The following is an 18,521-nucleotide window of genomic DNA, read 5'->3' on the forward strand; positions in this document are numbered from 1 at the left end:
CAGCTTTGAAAAATAACTGCTATTATATTGGTCCAAGTTGATAAATATACTTGTAATGCAGTATCTTATTTTCCTATCCTCAAGATATTGGAATATATAGAGTAGTCTAATAAAAATGATAGTAAACAAGACAAAAGTTCTTCCTACTAAGTACAAGCATTAAATTTCAATGTGACAGCACTGATTAGAGTGTGGGGTAGACTTCCTAGAAGACTACAATTCAAGGTCTTAGAATTTGTAATAAGTCACAAATCCTTCCACTGCCCCCATGGTGGACTGCCCAGCTGTCTCGTTTTAGTCATTATTGACTTAACAAAATGTTTGTTAAATGAAAATTAAGATAACCTAATGCTCTTCTCATCAATTAGGATCTTCTTTTCACAGTGCAAGTCAAATGGTGTCAAGATAGTGGCTTCTATGGATCTCATCTTACTTGAAGGATCATTCACAGTTTTGACAGAATGAGTGCCAGACACCTGATTGTTTTTATTTGTTTTAAGACTGGGTTTCGTTTTGTAGATCAGGCTGGCCTTAAACTGATCTGCCACCCACCTCCTACTCCCTGAGTGCTGGGATTACAGGTTGGCTAGCCACCTGATTTTCCATTTTATGTACATTTTCTTTATTATAATTTATTTACATTACATCCCGATTGTTATCCCTTCCCTCTTATCTTCCCTTTCCCACCTTCCCTCCCCTTTCTGCCTATTCCACTCCCCTAGACCTCCAATGGAGGGGGAAGGTCTTCCTATCCCAACTGTCTGGCAACAGACTATTAGGTCACATCAGAATAGCCTGCATCCCCTTCCTTTGTGTGCCCACTAGGCTGTCTTGTCAAGGACCAGTGACTAAATTGTGGGTACCTGAGTGCATGTCAGAAGTTCAGCAGCAGTTCTCTCTCCCCACCATGTGGAGAATCGTCAGTCCACCAGCTACATCTGAACAGGGGGTCTTGGTTCTCTGCATACATTGTCCTTGGTTGGTGCATCAGTTTGTGCAGGGCCTCTTTGTGTCCAGATCCTCAGGCCTTGATGGTCTCCCTGTTGAGCTCCTGTTCCCTCCTGGACTTTTCATTCCCCCAACTCTTCCCTACAACTCTCAGAGCTCCACCCACAGTCCAGCTTCCAGTTCCAGTATCTGTCCCGATGCCCCACTGGATGGATTCTCTCAGAGGATATCTATGTTGAGATAATATCTGTCTGTCTGTCTGTCTGTCTGTCTGTCTGTGTCTGTCTATCTATCTATCTATCTATCTATCTATCTATCTATCTATCTATCATGTCTGTCCTTCTGGGTCTGGGTTACCTCACTTAGGATGATCATTTCTACTTCCATCCATTTGCCTGGAAATTTCAAGATTTCCTTGATTTTGATAGCTGAATAGTATTCCATTGTATTAATGTTTTTCTTTTCTTTTCCTTTTTAAATATTTATTTATTATGTATACAGTGTTCTGCCAGCATGTACACCTGTGCACCAGAAGAGGGACCAGATCTCACTATAGATGGTTGTGAGCCACCAGGTGGTTGCTGGGAATCAAACTCGGAGCTTTTGGAGGAGTAGCCAATGCTCTTGACCTCTGAGCCATCTCTCCAGCTCCACCATCTGATTTTCAAGCTGACTTCATCAGCAGTAGAAACAGAAAGGAAAAGAAGCACCTTTCCTTCTTGCCCAAATGGCGATGTGTGTTCCATTTGTCCACCAACCTGGTCACTTATAAGAGTGTCATTGTGGATTTAAAGTGTGTATCCCCAAAATTAAAGTGAAGTCCTCTTCTGGAATGTGATGAGAACGCAATAATGGGCATTAGAGGTAATTATGTTTCAATAATGTTTATAATAGGAAGCCCCAGATTTTAAAAAGTTTTTTTGATAAAATGTATTTTGATCATGTTTTTCTCCTTCCTCAACTCCTTCCCACCTCTCTACCCACCCAACTTAATGGACTTTCTTTCTGTCTCTAACAAAAGGGAGAGAATCAAAATTAAAAGAAAAAAAAATAATAAAAGTACCCAAAATGAAACAAAAAGTCCCTTCCTACATCCTCACACAGCAAACAGGAGTCCATTTTGTGTTGCTCAACTACCTCTGGGCATGAGGCCTCCCCTGGAATATGGTTGATATACCCAGTGACACCCCATTGGAGACGACTGATTTTCCCATTCCCAATAGGAATCAATTGCAAATAACATTTTTGACCCAAGTCGGCTTGGACTTCTTGATGCTGGGAACCCATCTGATTTTAATTTGTTAAGATCTTATGCACACTGCCACAGTCTCTCTGAGTTCATATGTGTATCATTCCAGTTGTGTCTAGAAGACTGTTTCCTTGGACTTAACTACCTACCACCTCTGGCTCTTACAATCTTTTTGTTTCCTCTTTCACACAGATCCCTGGGCCTTTAGGGGAGGGGTTTGAGGAAGACACCAATTCTATTTAGGATGCAGTGAGAGAGCTACTCCCCTGATTTTGATGTTAGCTACACTAAAACAAGGATGAGTAAATTTTTTTCTCTCTCAATCTGTGCTTTCCTCCTCCTCCTCTTTTTCTTCTCCTCTACCTGACTGACTTCTTTCCTCCTTATCTCCATTTTCCTTCCTTCACTTTCTTTACTTGCCCTTTACCTTTTGCTGTCCCTTACCCCCTTATTCTTACCACCCCTCAAGCTCTTAAGTAAGGGTAGCATTATTAGGAACTGGGTCAGTATTTACCTTGATCTTATAATGTTCTGAATCCAGAACTGTGAAAATTAAATGTCAATTATAGTGATATACTTCAATTCCACCCCAACACCACTGTATATTTTCCCAGAGCTACTAGCATAATCTTATAGGATTTTGTCCCTAACCTCCAAGGCATACCATGTAAGGGCATGCATTAACTTACTAATTTTAAAGTCCAGTTAGCCCCATACCTACATGACTGGTGGATGAAAACTGTATCTGGTTTTGGGACCTTCATTCTTCCACATTCACCACATGCCTTGCTCAATGAACTTCAACTTGATTGCTATCATAAGAAATGCCATAAACCTTACTCCTTTTTTTACTTTATATTAAGCCACAATGGGAAGTTCAGTCTTACTGGTACAGTAGCAGAAAATGGCTCAAAAGTTCTAAAACTGGAGGCTGGAATACTATATTACCTTTCCAATACTATACTTTCATCTGGACTTTTAAAGATATTATTTTTAATGTGGATTCATTAAATATCAGTAAATAAACACAAAGTCTAATTCATAAACATTTGAATTTTATCTATTTTTTAAAAACCAGGGGAAAACATTTCATTGCATTTATTACATTTAACTTTACCAAACCAAGTAATGAAAGCAATTAAAGAAAACTAGGCCTGACCGTGTTTTAATCCCCTACTATTCTCAGTGTACTGAACTACTAACTCAAAAAATTTCTTCTTCTGATGCTTCGTCTTCTTATCTTGACAGGAAAACTTCAAGTGTCAACAGGGGTGGTAGAAGCTGCTGGTAACTTGACTAGCTTAGTCAGCAGCGGCAGCAGCTTTATCTTCACCTCTGGCTTTTTCTCCTTCTTGCTTCTGCTCCTCCTCGTCCAGGGTCTCTTCGTAAAGGGCTTCGATGACATCAGGTGTTGTTTTGTTGATCCTGGCCAAAAATTCCAGGACTTTCTTCTTGCTTGTTTCAGCGTAGGCTTGGGGACCCCACAGGAACTCATAGCGTGGAGGGTCGCTGTTGGCCACCTGCCGGTACTCCAGGTACTGCAGCTTCACCAAATACTGGGTCATGAGCTTCCGGGGTTCACCAAAGATGCGGTGCTTCTTCCCTGGGTAGATGTGCTTCTTCTTCAGGATTTCCCACATCTCTTCTTCACTGGTGCGATTGCCCCGAACGAAGATGATAGCCAGGACGCTCAGCAGGAAGCCGTCCTTGGGTAAGCCTCTGCCAGCACGAATCCTCCCATTGTTGGGGAGCTTCAGCTGGCTGATGAGGTCATATGAGGAATTACTGGAGTTGACTTCCCTCACTTCCACTGCAAAGGTATCCTCGAGCTTCTGAGCAGCTTTCCTGAAGATCTCAGGGAAGTCTCTCTCATGCTTCTTGCTGATAAGCTTCAGCATTTCCTCCTTGGTGGTAAGCTGCTTCAGATTGTAGTTGTAGAGCAGGTACTGCAAGAGCATCATCACCCTTCTCTCTATCAGAGCTTGGTGCTCAGCGTCAGAGTAAAGGCTGGCCCCAGCAGAGTATCCCCACTGCCTACTTTGCTCACTTTCCTCACTGCAGCTTTCATCTGAATCAGAGGAAGAAATAATCAGAAAACTTGGGGTAGATGGTGGTGTAGTCGGAGGCGCCTCGGGAGTGCTGGGCACCTCAGCCTCAGCCTCGGCCTCGGCCTCGGCCTCGGCCTCAGCCTGGGTCTGGGAGGCAGCAGGGGACGCTTCTACTGCCTCTGGTGTTTCTTGGGCTGTTCTCTGAGCATCCCGACAAGCCTGAGCCTCACTTCGGGCCTGTTTGCGTTTCTCCCGCGCATGGAGCTTACTCTTCTGGCCTCGAGGCATGATGAGGGACAATACCAAGATGTGTGGGCAGGATGCTGGAGATGCAGTTGCCTGATGAGGAGAGAATGAAATTACATGAGCATTTCATCAGGTGGAATCCTCCTTGTGTTTAACTAAGTCATCTTCTATATGTTTCCATCAAAGTGCTTCTTTTTTTTTCTTTTTAAAAATTAAAATTATTTACTTTACATCCTGGTCAAATCCCCTTCCCTCCTCTCCCCCTGTCCCACCCTCCCTCCCTGTTTGCCCCATCCTTCCCTGCCCCTATTCCCCAGAGAAAGGGAAACCACCCACACACTCCAGCATATCAAGTAGTATCAGGACTGAGGTCATCCCCTTCCCCAGTGGCCCAAATGAGGCAGCCCGGCCATGAGAACCCAACCCAAAAACAGACAGCAGAGTCCATGTCAGAAACATCCCCCAACTTCCCTTAAAAGGGTACCCACATGATGACCAACTGAACTTCCCATTGGCTACATCTGTGCAGGGGCCCCAGGTCCAGTCCATGCATGGTCCCTGGTTGGAGGCCCAGTCTCCACTACTTTAGGAAGCTACTGGCCTTCTGTTCTCAACTGCCTATTTCATAAGTAAGAAGGTAGAGGAAGTCTCAAGTGATAGCTTATCATTCCTGCCTGTGCTGGGTTTGGCTGAATGCAGGGGGCTGACAATCATGCCTTCTAGCTGAGAGAGTTGTGGAGACCCTTTCAGTTTCCAGTGAGAAGCTTCATGCCAATTCTTGTAAAGCCTGAGCCTCTCTCCTGTATCACTGGGCAACTGTCTCTGTGTGATATTCTGTTGTATGTGTTCTTCTCAGACAGTTCTTAAACTTCCTTGTAGAAATATTTAGGCCATCTTCTCTAACCCAATTTCTTACTACTATTTCTGGTAGAGCCTCATAGTATGGGAGTAAATAAGGGCATGACCCATTACTACTGCACACAAAGTCTAGTCCCCTAGCAGGGGAGATGTACCCTGATTCCTCCCCATGGAGTTCTTATCTGGATTTCTGACTATACTTTAAATACTTATCTGACTAAAGGACCTTCCATTCACACTAAGGATCTCATTACTCTTTTAAGACCATTCTTAGAGTAATTAACACAATAGTAATGCTTGCACTGCCAAGGATTGATGGCAGGGTCAATCTGTGAGCCTCCTAATTATATTGGTAATTTTCTCAAAACTCACCCCAAGTTCTTCTCTCAGTTCCCTACAAAGCATAGTGTTTCCTCTTTTGCTAACATAAAGGATCCTTTCCCTTCATGTCAATAGCTTCAGTTATCTGATTAAGTGTGAACAGAGGGCATATGTCCATGGGACACCCATGCTTGGCTTTCTCAGACTCTCAAATGGGGTCTTAGTATCTCCATTTATGTTTTCCTGAATTTTTCTATTGTTATTATAGGCTTATTTTCTTTAGTAAAATTTGGCTCCACATTTTTTATTGACTGGTCCATTTTTGAGACCCTTAAGAGCACATATTTCTATAAATTGAAAATAAAGTGAGGTATTGTTGGGGATTTTTTTCTGAGGTGTTCCACTGGTACAACTACTGCTCAGCTTCCTGGAGGTGTGGTGTAGATTCTTCAGTGGGAGCATCAGAGACTGAGGACAAGGAAATGTGTGGCAGGGAAGGGAAAGATACTATTCAAGCTGTATAGAGACAGACAAAAATGGTGGTCACTGACTGTAGTCCTTGTCTACAGTTGTAGCCTTATGACCTTTCCTCCTTCCACATTAGCATACCTGTTGGCATCCTTTTGTCCAGGTCATGTTTGGACTACAGTCATCCCTAAAAACATGTATGCATGCAACATTATGTGCCTATAACAAATCATGTTGTATTTATGTATCTAGAACAAGGTGAGTACATGGAAGGGCTTGGAAAGAGGAAAAGAGAGAAAACTATCCAGGCATTGTGGTGCACGCCTTTAATCTCAGCACTTGGGAGACAGAGGCAGGTGGGTTGATGTGAGTTCGAAGCCATCCTGGTCTACAAATCGAGTCCAGGACAGCCAAAGGCACACAGAGAAACCTTGTCTTGAAGGGAAAAAAAGAAAGAAAGAAAAAGAAAGAAAGAAAGAAAGAAAGAAAGAAAGAAAGAAAATGATGAAATGATACTATAATCTCAAAAAATAAAATTATTTAAAAATACCAACATAAAAATGGTGGTCACTGAGGTAAATGTAGGTGTTTTCTCCAGTGGCTAAAATGGAGCAAAAGCTCTATGCTTTGAGATGGGGGTTCTCCTCCGAGTTGGGCCAAACTTTTAAATGGGGCAGTTTCTTGAGGGAATGGAGCTCTTCTTTAAGACTGGCCAAAACTGACAGTTTGGACATATTTTTGTGGGCCTTGGCTGTTTTTTGAGATGGGACAAGATTGCAAATAAAACCCGGGCTTCCAGTAGGGCGAGAATAGCATTATTCTCTTTGGTTAGCATAGAGACCAAGAGAAACTACTTGGCTTTCAACCACTGGCTGTCTTCTGAAATGGCGCGCGCAACTGAAGAAAAAATCAGGAAGTCAAGAAATGGCGGCCGGGGAAGCGGGGCGCGTGGGGGGGGAGAGGAGGGGGAGCGTGTGTGTGTGTGTGTGTGTGTGTGTGAGAGAGAGAGAGAGAGAGAGAGAGAGAGAGAGAGAGAGAGAGAGAGAGAGAGAGAGAGAGAGAGAGAGATGAAAGGGAGGGACAGTGCCAGGGATTGAGGTGGAGTGCTTTACTCTGAGGTGGACCAAGTCTGGCAACAGGGGGCCTATGGAAAGGGCAGAGTGGTCTAAAGGTCCTCCGGTCCTCCGCTTTGAAGTGGGACTACATTGAGAACAAGGGAGCAGTTGGGTCGATGGTGAAGGGCAGTCTTAAGGGACAGGAACTAAGATCAAAGGGCACAGCTTCAAGCGGAAACTCCTCACCTTGAATGACAGAAACTGAGGCTTATTTCCCGCTTTTGTGGAGTCACAGGCCGTGGAAAGCGCTCCTTGTCACCTCCTAGTTCTCAAACAGTGAAGAAGGAAGTTACCTTTATTTCTATGGGAAGGACCTTGGAGAGAGGCTGACTGGAAGTCCCGCCTCTCTGGCGCCCCCTGTGATGTGGGATGTGTAGTTTCTCATTCTCATAGAAGCTAGTACATTTAATAAATGGAGCGCATTTAAGTCAATTCCCTCTGCCCTTCCATCTTACTTGGAGTCAAACCTTCCGAAATCCTCCTTTTCTGAGTTAATTCGGAGGGAAAGTTTCTGCACAGTTTGTTTAAATGCAAGTCTGTAATTAGCCCAACCGTTGTCTTGGTTTCTGTCTCTGAAGATTTCATTTCATGGCAGATGCCATGTCTGTAATTATTCACGAGTAGTAACCACTGTCAAATACTGAGAAAAGCAGGGATGTGTATTCAGAGTGTGAAGAGAAGAAGGTAAAGCTGAATACCAAGGAAGAGGGCTTAGAATAAGAGGTAACTTTAAGAGAAAACACGTATATATGTATTCCTTCTGTTTATTATACAGACTCAAGTTTTCAAGGTAGTTGGTTACTACAAGAATGAGACTAAGCCACATGAGTTTTTAGATCCCAATCTGTTTCTGTTGAAGTGACACTTCATATATAGATGCTCATATTTTACCAGTTTCCCCCCCTTTAATTTTGTTAGTCAAATCCCTCTTTATGTTTATATTCTTTTTACTCTCGCAGTGGGTCCAATCCAGTATTTTATGCACAAAATCTGTTTTTAAATAATCTGGAATACAATTAAGGGAGTGATATAAAAGTACAGAAATTTCAATAAAAATATCAAATATAAAAAAATATAGTGAGGAGAAAAATGCATAAACTCCAAAAGTCAGCCTTACTGTGGGAAGAGTAGAATAGTACAGTCCCTAGAATAATTCAGATCAACGGTCTGTCCTTGCTCCAACATTTAATACCATATGAATCTTCAGAATTTTTAAAAATTATTGAGGGGGGTTGAAAAATTTTAATTTACTATAATTTATACAGATTACACCCCAATAGCTATTGCCTCATTTGTATCTTCCCATTCCCCACCCTCCCTCCCTCTTCTGCCCTATTCCCCTCCCCTTGACCTGTGACAGAAGGGGACCTTCCCCTTCCATATGACCACAGCCTATCAAGTCTCATCCAGATAGCCTGCTTCCCCTTCCTGGAAAGACCCAGATGGTTCAGGAGCCCCACAAGGAGACAGTCATGGCCAGAGTATCTGGACCCAGGGAGACCTGCACAAACTGTTGCACCAACCAAAAACAATGTATGCAGTAAACCTAGCCCCCCTGTTCACATCTAGCCAATGGAGAGCTCATTTTTCACAGTTGTGGGGAGAGCAGCAGGGGAAGAGGGACTGCCTCTGACATGAACTCTGGTGCTCCCAATTTGATTACTTCCCCTTGGTGGGGAGGCCTGGCAGCACATAAAATTATTATTTTTTATTTCATGTATGTGTGTGTGTTACTGATAGAGGAAAGAAGAAGATATCATATCCCCTGGAACTGGAGTTACAGAAGGTTGTCAGACACCTGTGGTTGCTGGGAATTGAACCTGGGTCCTTTGCAAGAGCAATAGTGCTCTTAACTGTTAACCCATCTCATTAGCCCTGAACTCTGAGAATTATGTTGGCTATTTATCATACAGTGGAGTCCTTATAACTTGTTATGGACCCAATGATTATGTTTTTTTTTCAAAATTCATATGTGGTTGTTTATTTAGTGTGTGTGCATGAGAGAGAGAGAGAGAAGAGAGAGAGACAGAGATAGAGAGACAGAGAGAAACAAAGAAAGAGACAGACAGACACAGAGAGAGAGAGAGAGAGAGAGAGGAGAGAGAGAGAGAGAGAGAGAGAGAGAGAGAGAGAGAGAGAGAGAGAGAGAAAGAAAGAATAATGTCTAGGGCCTTCTGCACACCAAGCAAGCACACTACTCCTGAGTAACTTCCCTAGCATTTTGATGACATTTTTAATTAAAAAAAATGTAAAATAATTATATTTGTAGATAGTGTCTGTGCAAATTTCTAAGGTTGATAAGGAACTCATATTTGTAGGTTAGACAGGCCTTGAACTTGTATTCCTCCAGCCTTATCTTCATGTACAGCTTAAATTACAGGTTGGATTCATGAGTCGAAAAATAACTGCTAATGTAACAGTACTATGGATGGTGGCCTTAGGAAGCTAATTTTATTTACTCATCTACTTTTAAAACAGGATCTCACTGTACATTTATTTGGCTGGCCTGGAACTTACTATATAGATCAGACTAGCTTGAACTCTGCCGCTGTCTCATGAGTGTTGGAATTAAAGATGTGTGCCACTACACCCAACAATAATTATATTTATATTAAATAATAAAGGTTGAAACATTATTGTAGATTACATCCCTCATGAGAAAAGACTAGAAATACTGTGTTCCACTCTACTACATGAGGATGAATGAAGAAAAGAAGTATGTGAAGAGGTAAGGGGCTCACCAGGCACTCCATCGACCAGCTCTTTGATTTTGGACATTGTGTCCTCCAGGATATCAAGTAGTAGTTCTTTTTTGTTAAAGCTACCTGGTGTATTCTAGTCTATTACTGAAACCTAACTAAATCAAACTGGATTTATATAATAATTTAATACATGCCCTGTATAAAACACCTGTCATGGTAACTGCCAAATATTTAGAAGTTAATGAATGGCAGGTATAGTAATTGTGCACTGGATAATACTACCATCCTCTGAGTTATGTCAGAGAAAATGAGATGCTCTTAAATAACAGCTAAAAGTTTGCTTTAGCAAGTAAAATTAGATTCTTCCCTTCCATGACACATGTTACTTACTTTGGATCTTGGGCTTATTCTTCAACTAGCTACACTTCGAAGTTCTTAGAGTTTTGTTGAGCATCAAATCTTTCAGTGCCTCTCAACTATCCTTCCATCTGCATTCTTTTTTTTTTTCATTCATGTCATCACATGCAAAAATACCGCCTTCCTTTCAATTTTGTCAAAATACATTTAAGATACTCTACTAGGTAAGCACATTCAATCAGTTCTAGGCAAGCCAAACCATATTAACATAATGGCATCTGCTTCTCACTTTGAGGGAATATTACTTATTCTTTCAAAACGCTATCTGGAAATACACAAAAAACGTTTATTTGAGCATTGTATTTTAGTATATCGGGGAAAAGCAAAAATATTTCTATTCTTATACATTATAATTTTCTCTTTTTTCATTTTATTTATTTTCTCATATAATACATCCTGACTGTAGCCTTCTCTCTCTCCACTCTTCACAGTCTACCCTGCCATGCCATCCCTCTCTCCTATATCCACTGCTACTCTGTTTCCCTTTAGAAAAAAGCAGGCCTCCTAGGGACATGGACTGTACATGACATAACAAGATGCAAAGATTCTAGGTACAGACCCTTATACCAAGGCAACTCAGGAGGAGGAAACAAGTCCCAAGAGTAGGCCAAAGAGTCAGAGACTCCCACACTTTGATTGTTAGGAGTCCCACAAAAACCCAAGCCAAACAAACTACAACTATATGCAGAGGACCTAGTGTAGACCCATGCAGGCTCTTTAATTGCCACTTCATTCCCTGGCATGTTCTATAAGTGCTGCTTAGGTTATTTTGTGGTCCATGTATTCCTGGTTTCCTTGACTCCTCTGACTTCTACAATCCTTCCTTTCCCTTTTCTGCAGGGTTCCCTGAGCTCTGCCTACTTATTATTTGGCTGTGGGTCTCTGCATCTGCTCCCATCATTTGCTGGAGGAAGCCTCTCTGATAACAATTGAGCTAGGCATTGATTTCTGAGTATAGCATAATATTACTAGGAATCATTTCATCGACTTTTTCACTTTTTTTTCTACTTTTCTTTTTCATTTTTGCCAATCATGTCTAGTTCTACCTTAGGTTGCTGGGCCATCTAGGTTCCAGATTCTGGCCATCCAGGCAGTGTAATGTATGGGCTCCCTCTCCTGGCCTAGGCCTCTAATATGACCAGTCATTGGTTGGCCACTCCCACAAGCTCTGAGCCACTATTACTCCACCACCTCTTGTAGATAGGACAGCTTGTAGGTCTAGTGTTTCATGGCTGAGTTGGTATTCCAGTCCCACCACTGGGAGCCTACTCTCATTACAGAACTTGGCCTGTTCAGGCTTTATATCCTCCATTACTAGGAGTCCTTGCTGGGGCCACTGTGGTGTTTTGAATGAAAATGGCCCCCCTAGGTCCATAGGGAGTGGCACTATTAGGAGGTGTGGCCTTGTTGGAATAGGTATGGCCCTTTTTGGAGTAAGTGTGCCACTTTGAGGTTTCAGGTGCTCAAACCAGGCCCACTGTCACTGTCTCTTCCTGCTGCCTGTGGATCCAAATGTAGACCTCTCAGCTACCTCTCCAGCACTATGTCTGCCTGCATGCTGTCATGCTGCATGCTACCATGATGATAAATGGACTAAACCTCTGAAACTACAAGCCAGACCTGATGAAATGTTTTTCTTTATAAGAGTTGCTGTGGTTGTGGTACCTCTTCACAGCAATAGAAACCTTCACTAAGTAACCCTCATAGGCTCCAGGGAATTTCCACAGCATTAGGTTTTCACATTTCATCCTATATGCCCCCCAGTTCCAGTCTCCACTACATATACTATCTCCCTCCCTCCCTTCTCCACCTGTCCTTCCTGTTTCCATCTCCCACCTACCTCCATCCCACCCACAAAATCTATTCTATGTCCCCTTCCTAGGGAGATTTATGCATGCCCCCTTGAGCCTTCCTTGTTACTCAGCCTCTCTGAGTGAGGCAACCCAGACCCAGAAAGACAAACATGATATGTACTCATAAGTAGATATTAGCTGTTAAGTAAAATATAAATCATGCTAAAATCCACAGGTCCAGTATAATTTTTATTGTATCCCCTCTTTGTAATATTCACATTGCTCAGTATTACAGAATGTGACATATTTGGAGATTGCACTGTCAAATTAAATTTAAACCATTAGAATAAGCACTCATACAATGGAACTGGGATTTCTTATTTGAAGATGTTGGGACACAGAAGGATGAACAATAATGTGCATATGAATAGAGACTGCCATATTAATAGACACCAAGAAGATGCCATTTAGGTTGATGACAGAGACCCCGATGGAAACCAATTCTGCTAACATCTTGATATTGGACTTCTGGCTTCCAGAATTGTGAGAAATTCATCCTATTTATGCCATTGTGGTACTTTTATAATGTTCCTCACAAATTAATAGATTTTCCTACATATATATTCTTTCTGGACCATCTCTGACTGCATTATTCTTCGTAATAATATGTTTTAAGGACATATTGACATTGTGCGGGTGAAAGAGGAATTTCTAGAACAGGAATATGTGATATTTAAACATACACTAGGTAGTACATAGACAAGATGGATGTTAATCATTCACATATTTTATTAAAATCATAGGAAGTCTTATATTACTTGAAACACAGGGCCAAATGGGGCTTGTCACACATGGTAAATAAGCAGGGTCTCTGGGAGTCAGAGTATGCAAATCAAGGAAGAGCAGCCTACCCTATGCAGTGAAGGTGCATGTGAGATTGTGGTCTGAAAAAAAGAGTAAACAAGTGCTTAGGTAATTTGAGGTCCTACTGGCTCCATCAAATGTCCAGGCAGTGTATAATATTACAAGCTAATTTTAGAGAACCTCCTTTACAATACAGTTTTCCATTTAGAATTTTTCTTCAATATTCTGATATATCATATGAAAGCCTGTATACTGTTTATCAGTCTTATAGACTCATATAACTGACCATACAGCTTACTTTAAAATCATATCACATTATTTTGACTTGAAGTTTTCAAAATCTAAAATGCCTTGCCTCAGGAACTTTACTTTCACTTTTACCTGTTCTGTTTCTGTAATTCCTATAGGACATTGTAATGTTTTTCAAGATTTTAGTTCCTTGTTTCTAAAATTCTATGGAATAAAGCTGGATTCTTTTTTCTTTTCATTCTCTATTGGTTTTTTTGGAGCAGGGTTTCTCTGTGTGTAGCCTGGCTGTTCTGGACTCTTTTTGTAAACCAGGCTGGCCTTGAACTCACAGAGATCCGCCTGCTTCTGCCTCTGCTTCCCTGAGTGCTGGATTAGAGGCATGTACCACCATGTACAGCTGCTGGATATTTTTCTGAGCATCATCAGTCCCAGCACAGAATTTCCCAAAGAGCAGATAGATACTCAGTTGATATAGGAGAATACGAAAGATAGCAAGGAAGAGACCCAATTTCCTAAACAAAACAAAACAAAACAAAACAAAACAAAAACAAACAAAAAGCAATGTCCTCTCTTTATACACAGCACTCATTCAGTTTTCATACCAGGGACCCTTTGCAGGCCCAGATTTTCCTCTTCTCATTATTCATATATTTTTAACTGATAAAACCACCAAAGATTATAAATACTAAATTTTAGAGGGCTAAGGAGGTAGCTCCACAGGTAAGAATACTTAATGTGTATACACAAGAATCTGAGTTTTGTTGCCTATGTACAAAAGCTAGGCATGGTCACACATGGGCCATTTCACCCAGTTCTGTAAAGGCAGAGGCAGGAGGATTAATAAAGCTTGCCGCCCATCATCTTAGCTCTGGCTTCAGTGAGAGACTTCTGTCAAGATGATAAACCATAGAGTGACAAAGCAGACTACACAGTGCCCTCCTCTGGATTCCTCATGTGTTTATGGGCACATACCTGTAACTCATGGGCATATACCACATACATAAACAATATACACACACCATCACCCCATTTGATATTTTTGTCTTGGTGTTTGTAGCTTATATACTATCTCACTCTCTTCCTTGCATGTACCTGCTGTCAAGATACTTTTTTTTTGAGTGACAGGTATATAATTTTTCTTACACCATGTCTAGTACTATTGAGATTACTATTTAGATCAGACACTTAATGTATGTCCTTGTAAAAAGTATTAATAGTGAAAGATTTGAATTATTACAAATCAATTTTTCATACACTTTGAGTAAATTTAATTCCAAATTTATTGCAATTAACACTATAAGCAATGGAATAAAATGTAGAGCAAACTGTTTATTTTTGTTACACCTTTATTGATACCACAGTTATATAAAAATCACTTTCACAAATCCACCCTACCTTATGATGTAGTAAAACATACTTACTTAAGCTTTACTAATTTGTTTAAAATCATCAAACTCATATTAAACATGAAATATAGCAATAAACATGTCAGACAATATGTTTAAAAGCATAGACTGTGAGACAATTAACTTTGGTTAAGAGATGATTTCCAGTTGAGCAAAGACTAAAATACCTGCAATTTGCTCATGTATAGCAGGACAAGAAGATACAAACTTTGTTACTTCTAGCTTATAATGCATCCCACTGAATAGATGGCTGACTACTCTTCACCAGAGTGGAAAACTCTCAAACTCAACTACTTGTGGGAGGAACTGTAGGCTATGAACCGGAAATGAGGCCTGGGATTGACATTGCCAGGCACAGCTGTAACTCTCCTTGCTGCTCTATTAGCCTCATCAAGCAGAGCCTCCTCATACAGAGCAGGGAAAGAACTAGGAACATCATCATTGATTTTAGCTAAAACTTCCAGGACTTTCATCTTGGTGGTTTCAGTATGGGCTCTGTAACCCCACATGAACACATATTTTTGGGGATCAGTGCCATACACTGGGTGGTATTGCAGGTAATTTTCTGCCACCAGATCTTCTGTGATGAACTTCTTAGGTTCCCCAAAGATTGGATGATTCCTTCCAGGATATATCCCTACCATGCTCAGGAAATCCCAGATATCCTCCTCACTGGAAATGTTTCCATTCATGAAGATCACAGCCAAGAGGGTCATCAGGAGCCCTGTCTTGGGCAACCCACCACCACCACTCAGATGTCCCTCAGTAGAGAGACCCAGCTTGCCCATGAGCATATAAGACTGAGAACGGGGATCAACTTTCTTTAACTCGAGGCCAAAGACAAGCTCCAGGCGCACAGAGATTCTTCTAATGATCTCAGTGAAGTGCACCTTGTACTTCTTGTTAATCACTCTCAACATAGCTTCCTCTGTAAAGGGCTCTTTTGCTTTAAACTTCTCCAGCATGAACTCCAGCAATACACCTGCCTTCCGATTGAGAGGATCTTTGCGCTCAGAAAACATGGAAGAGGCAAACAGAGAGACACGTAAACGTCTCTCAGTAACAAAAACAGAAGCTTCACCACCTACAGCACCTGAGAACACACTTGAATCATCAGAAACAGAGGCTACAACTGCCTGAGTATTCTGGGGAGTGTCGGTACCAGGGGAGCTGGGGGGATCGCCTTGACCAACAGATGTTGCTTCCTCCTTTTCAGTGGGCAGAGCGTCATGCAGACTTTGACTCTTCTGTACATTTTGACGTTTGGTACGAGACCGGCCCTTACTTTTGTGGCCCCTAGGCATGATGGCTTGGCTCAAGGGCAGCAGGACAAGGCTGTAGGCAGGAGACCTGGCAAAGCAGAAATCGGGAGGGGCAAAATGACATTGTATGAGCACCATACCTTTACTATATTAGGGAGTACTTTTCCTTAAACACATCTCCTGGTCTGCTGCTTTTCTAAACAAGTTTCTGGAAACTCACCTTACTATTTTTCTGGGTCCTGAGAAATCTGTGGAGGAAATAAATTGTGGTTAGGTAACTGCATTATGGCCAGGTTTAGGACATCCTGAGGTAAAAGTATGTGATCACCATTTGTTAAAGGGTTTTTGGCATAGTCTGAGTACCAATGCAGCCTTCTGCTGTTCTGATATTAAAACCGCAGTGTTTCCTAGTATCATACAGAAAGAGCATGTCACTCCCACAGATTACTAGTGCAGGCAAAAGGGAAGAGAGTTGAAGACCTTTGCTGTTACCAGGAGTGTGGTTCCCACAGTGATCAAAGTTCTCACTATGAGCCTTTCATCTGGTAATAGCAAGTTCCTCAGAACAAGTATGTAACTTCCTTGTTTTCCCAATGGTGAATATCATGGGCAACTCGGTCTTTAGGCTTGCCCTAACACACTCAGACTACTGTAGAGGGGAGAAGTTCTGTATGGCCATGCTGTCCCACTAAGCTTGAAATACCCACTAATTTTCATGACTTTATACAAATTGGGGTAGAGCTTTCCCTCTTCCAAGTCCTCTAGCTTCCCAGGCAGGATTCCTGGGAGAGCAAGGTCCCAAGTGTCTGCCATGTCTTTGGATTCTGGAGACCGGAGCAGAGGTGGGGGCCTTTGTGGCCTCCTTTTCAGTTGGAGAGTGGGTTGTAGTTTGGAGGATTCACAGTGGATTTCACTTTACCACAGTTTTAATTCTGATTGCCCTTTAAGGCATTGGACAACACACATGATAGGAGACCACACCTCTTAGACCAAGCAAAGCCTTCTGGCCTGAGGCTGGTAAAAACAGAAGTCAAAAGTCTCATCCTTTCACCCTTTTCCCCTTTATGGTGCATCTACCTGGTCCTCTGAATATAATCCCAGGGCTGGAAATATGCCAGCCCACTCTCTCTTATTCCAGAGAAGAGGGTTTCCAGACAACACAAAAGAAATTGTGTTTATTTTGCCCAGGACTGGGTTTTGTCCCTCTTGAAAAGAGTGAATGGGTCCCAGATAAAAACTCTTACTTCCTTTAAAATTATTTCTTTGAAAATATCATATAGTATGTTTTGATCATATTTACCCCTCTCCCAACTCTTCCCAGATGTACCCTCTCTTCACTACTTACACAACTTCGTATCCTCTCCACACCCCCCCCCCCCGACAACTCCTTAAGTTCAGTTTGCACTGCACATACATTCCTGGACCTGTGGCCTTCCAGTGGAACATGGTAGACTTGTAAGAGCCAACACTCCTAAAGAAAAGTGATTTCCCCCTTTCCCCATAGCTACAAATTGCCAATAGCATCTCTGCTAGGGGTAGGAATTCATACCTTCCCTCTCTGGGCTAGAATTTCATCTGTCTTGAGCTTGAACAGCACTTGTGTATGCTTTCACAATTCCTAAAGTTTATATGCCACCATAGTTCTAATTCTAGATATCTAATTCTAGATAAGGCTTTATAGTTTCTGTTATCGTTGGTGTCTCCTTACCTTATTCCTGCGTGATCATCTTTTCAGGGTAGGGAAATGGCAGTTTTCAGAGGACTGTAAAGGAGTTTGGGTTCGCACAGATTTCTCCTGTTATATGCCTACTCACCTGATAACACTTAGGATGTTTTGACTCAGATGACCAGAGCCCACAGCAGTAAGACTGAAGGTAAAGCTTAAGTCACGGTCTTGGATTTCCAGGATCTCGTAGACCTATTCTTTGGAACAGAAACCAGGGGGGTTCATCAGTTGATCCTGAAGGTAAGAGTCTCCAAATAACTCACAATAATAATTGATTAATCATTTGCTCAACGTCTTCTGAGGTAAGTCTAAAGATCTCAAATCAATGATTTTTCTTCCCTGTGACTTCTAAGTAGGGAAAAGATGGAGTTTTATCAAAATTTATGGCTACAACTCTGTGTGGGTCTCTTCTTTGGGGGAAGGCACCCTCAAACTGAACTGTTGTAACATGGCTTCTATAGGTACTTTCTCACCTTCTTTCTAAGGACTGGCGGCCAACATATAAGCCCCCAAATATCACCACCGAGTACATATACTTGATTTGGTCACTATTTTGGGCTTCAAAGACCTAACAGCTTCTGGAAATTGCTAGTGCACAGAGGGTTCAAGGGAGGTTTGTGGGGTCCCTCTGTTTTAACTCACATTGTCACTCAGACTGCTGACTGATCCTGGTATTTCTTTTATAATTTTAATTATCCTTCCTTAAACCAAGAAGAAAAATGACACCCCTGAAAGCAAAAGCTGGAGTCTTCCTCCACTTACATCATGGGCATTTCCAAATGTTTCAGGAATGACTTCATACCCCTGTTGCATGTGATTCACTTTCATTTTTCCTATTCTGTTTTAGTT

General features: G+C 41.8%; 2 protein-coding genes across 2 annotated transcripts; both read right to left on the reverse strand.

The window, feature by feature from the left end:
* Positions 1-3,498: 3,498 nt before the first annotated feature.
* On the reverse strand, positions 3,499-4,533 carry LOC127185247 (melanoma-associated antigen B4-like). The gene has a single exon (XM_051141783.1). It carries the CDS (start codon positions 4,531-4,533, stop codon positions 3,499-3,501), a length of 1,035 nt encoding a protein of 344 aa, XP_050997740.1.
* A 10,441-nt stretch (positions 4,534-14,974) lies between these two features.
* LOC127185248 (melanoma-associated antigen B4-like) lies at positions 14,975-16,084 on the reverse strand. The gene has a single exon (XM_051141784.1). The coding sequence runs from the start codon at positions 16,082-16,084 to the stop codon at positions 14,975-14,977; it is 1,110 nt and encodes a 369-aa protein (XP_050997741.1).
* Positions 16,085-18,521: the final 2,437 nt, after the last annotated feature.

The sequence above is a fragment of the Acomys russatus genome, chromosome X, assembly GCF_903995435.1.
Source record: "Acomys russatus chromosome X, mAcoRus1.1, whole genome shotgun sequence".
In the NCBI taxonomy this organism is placed as follows: Eukaryota; Metazoa; Chordata; class Mammalia; order Rodentia; family Muridae; genus Acomys; species Acomys russatus.

Coding starts and splice junctions, on each gene's coding strand:
- LOC127185248 (XM_051141784.1), bottom strand. CDS start 16,084: ATGGTGCTCATACAATGTCATTTTGCCCCTCCCGATTTCTGCTTTGCC.
- LOC127185247 (XM_051141783.1), bottom strand. CDS start 4,533: ATGCCTCGAGGCCAGAAGAGTAAGCTCCATGCGCGGGAGAAACGCAAA.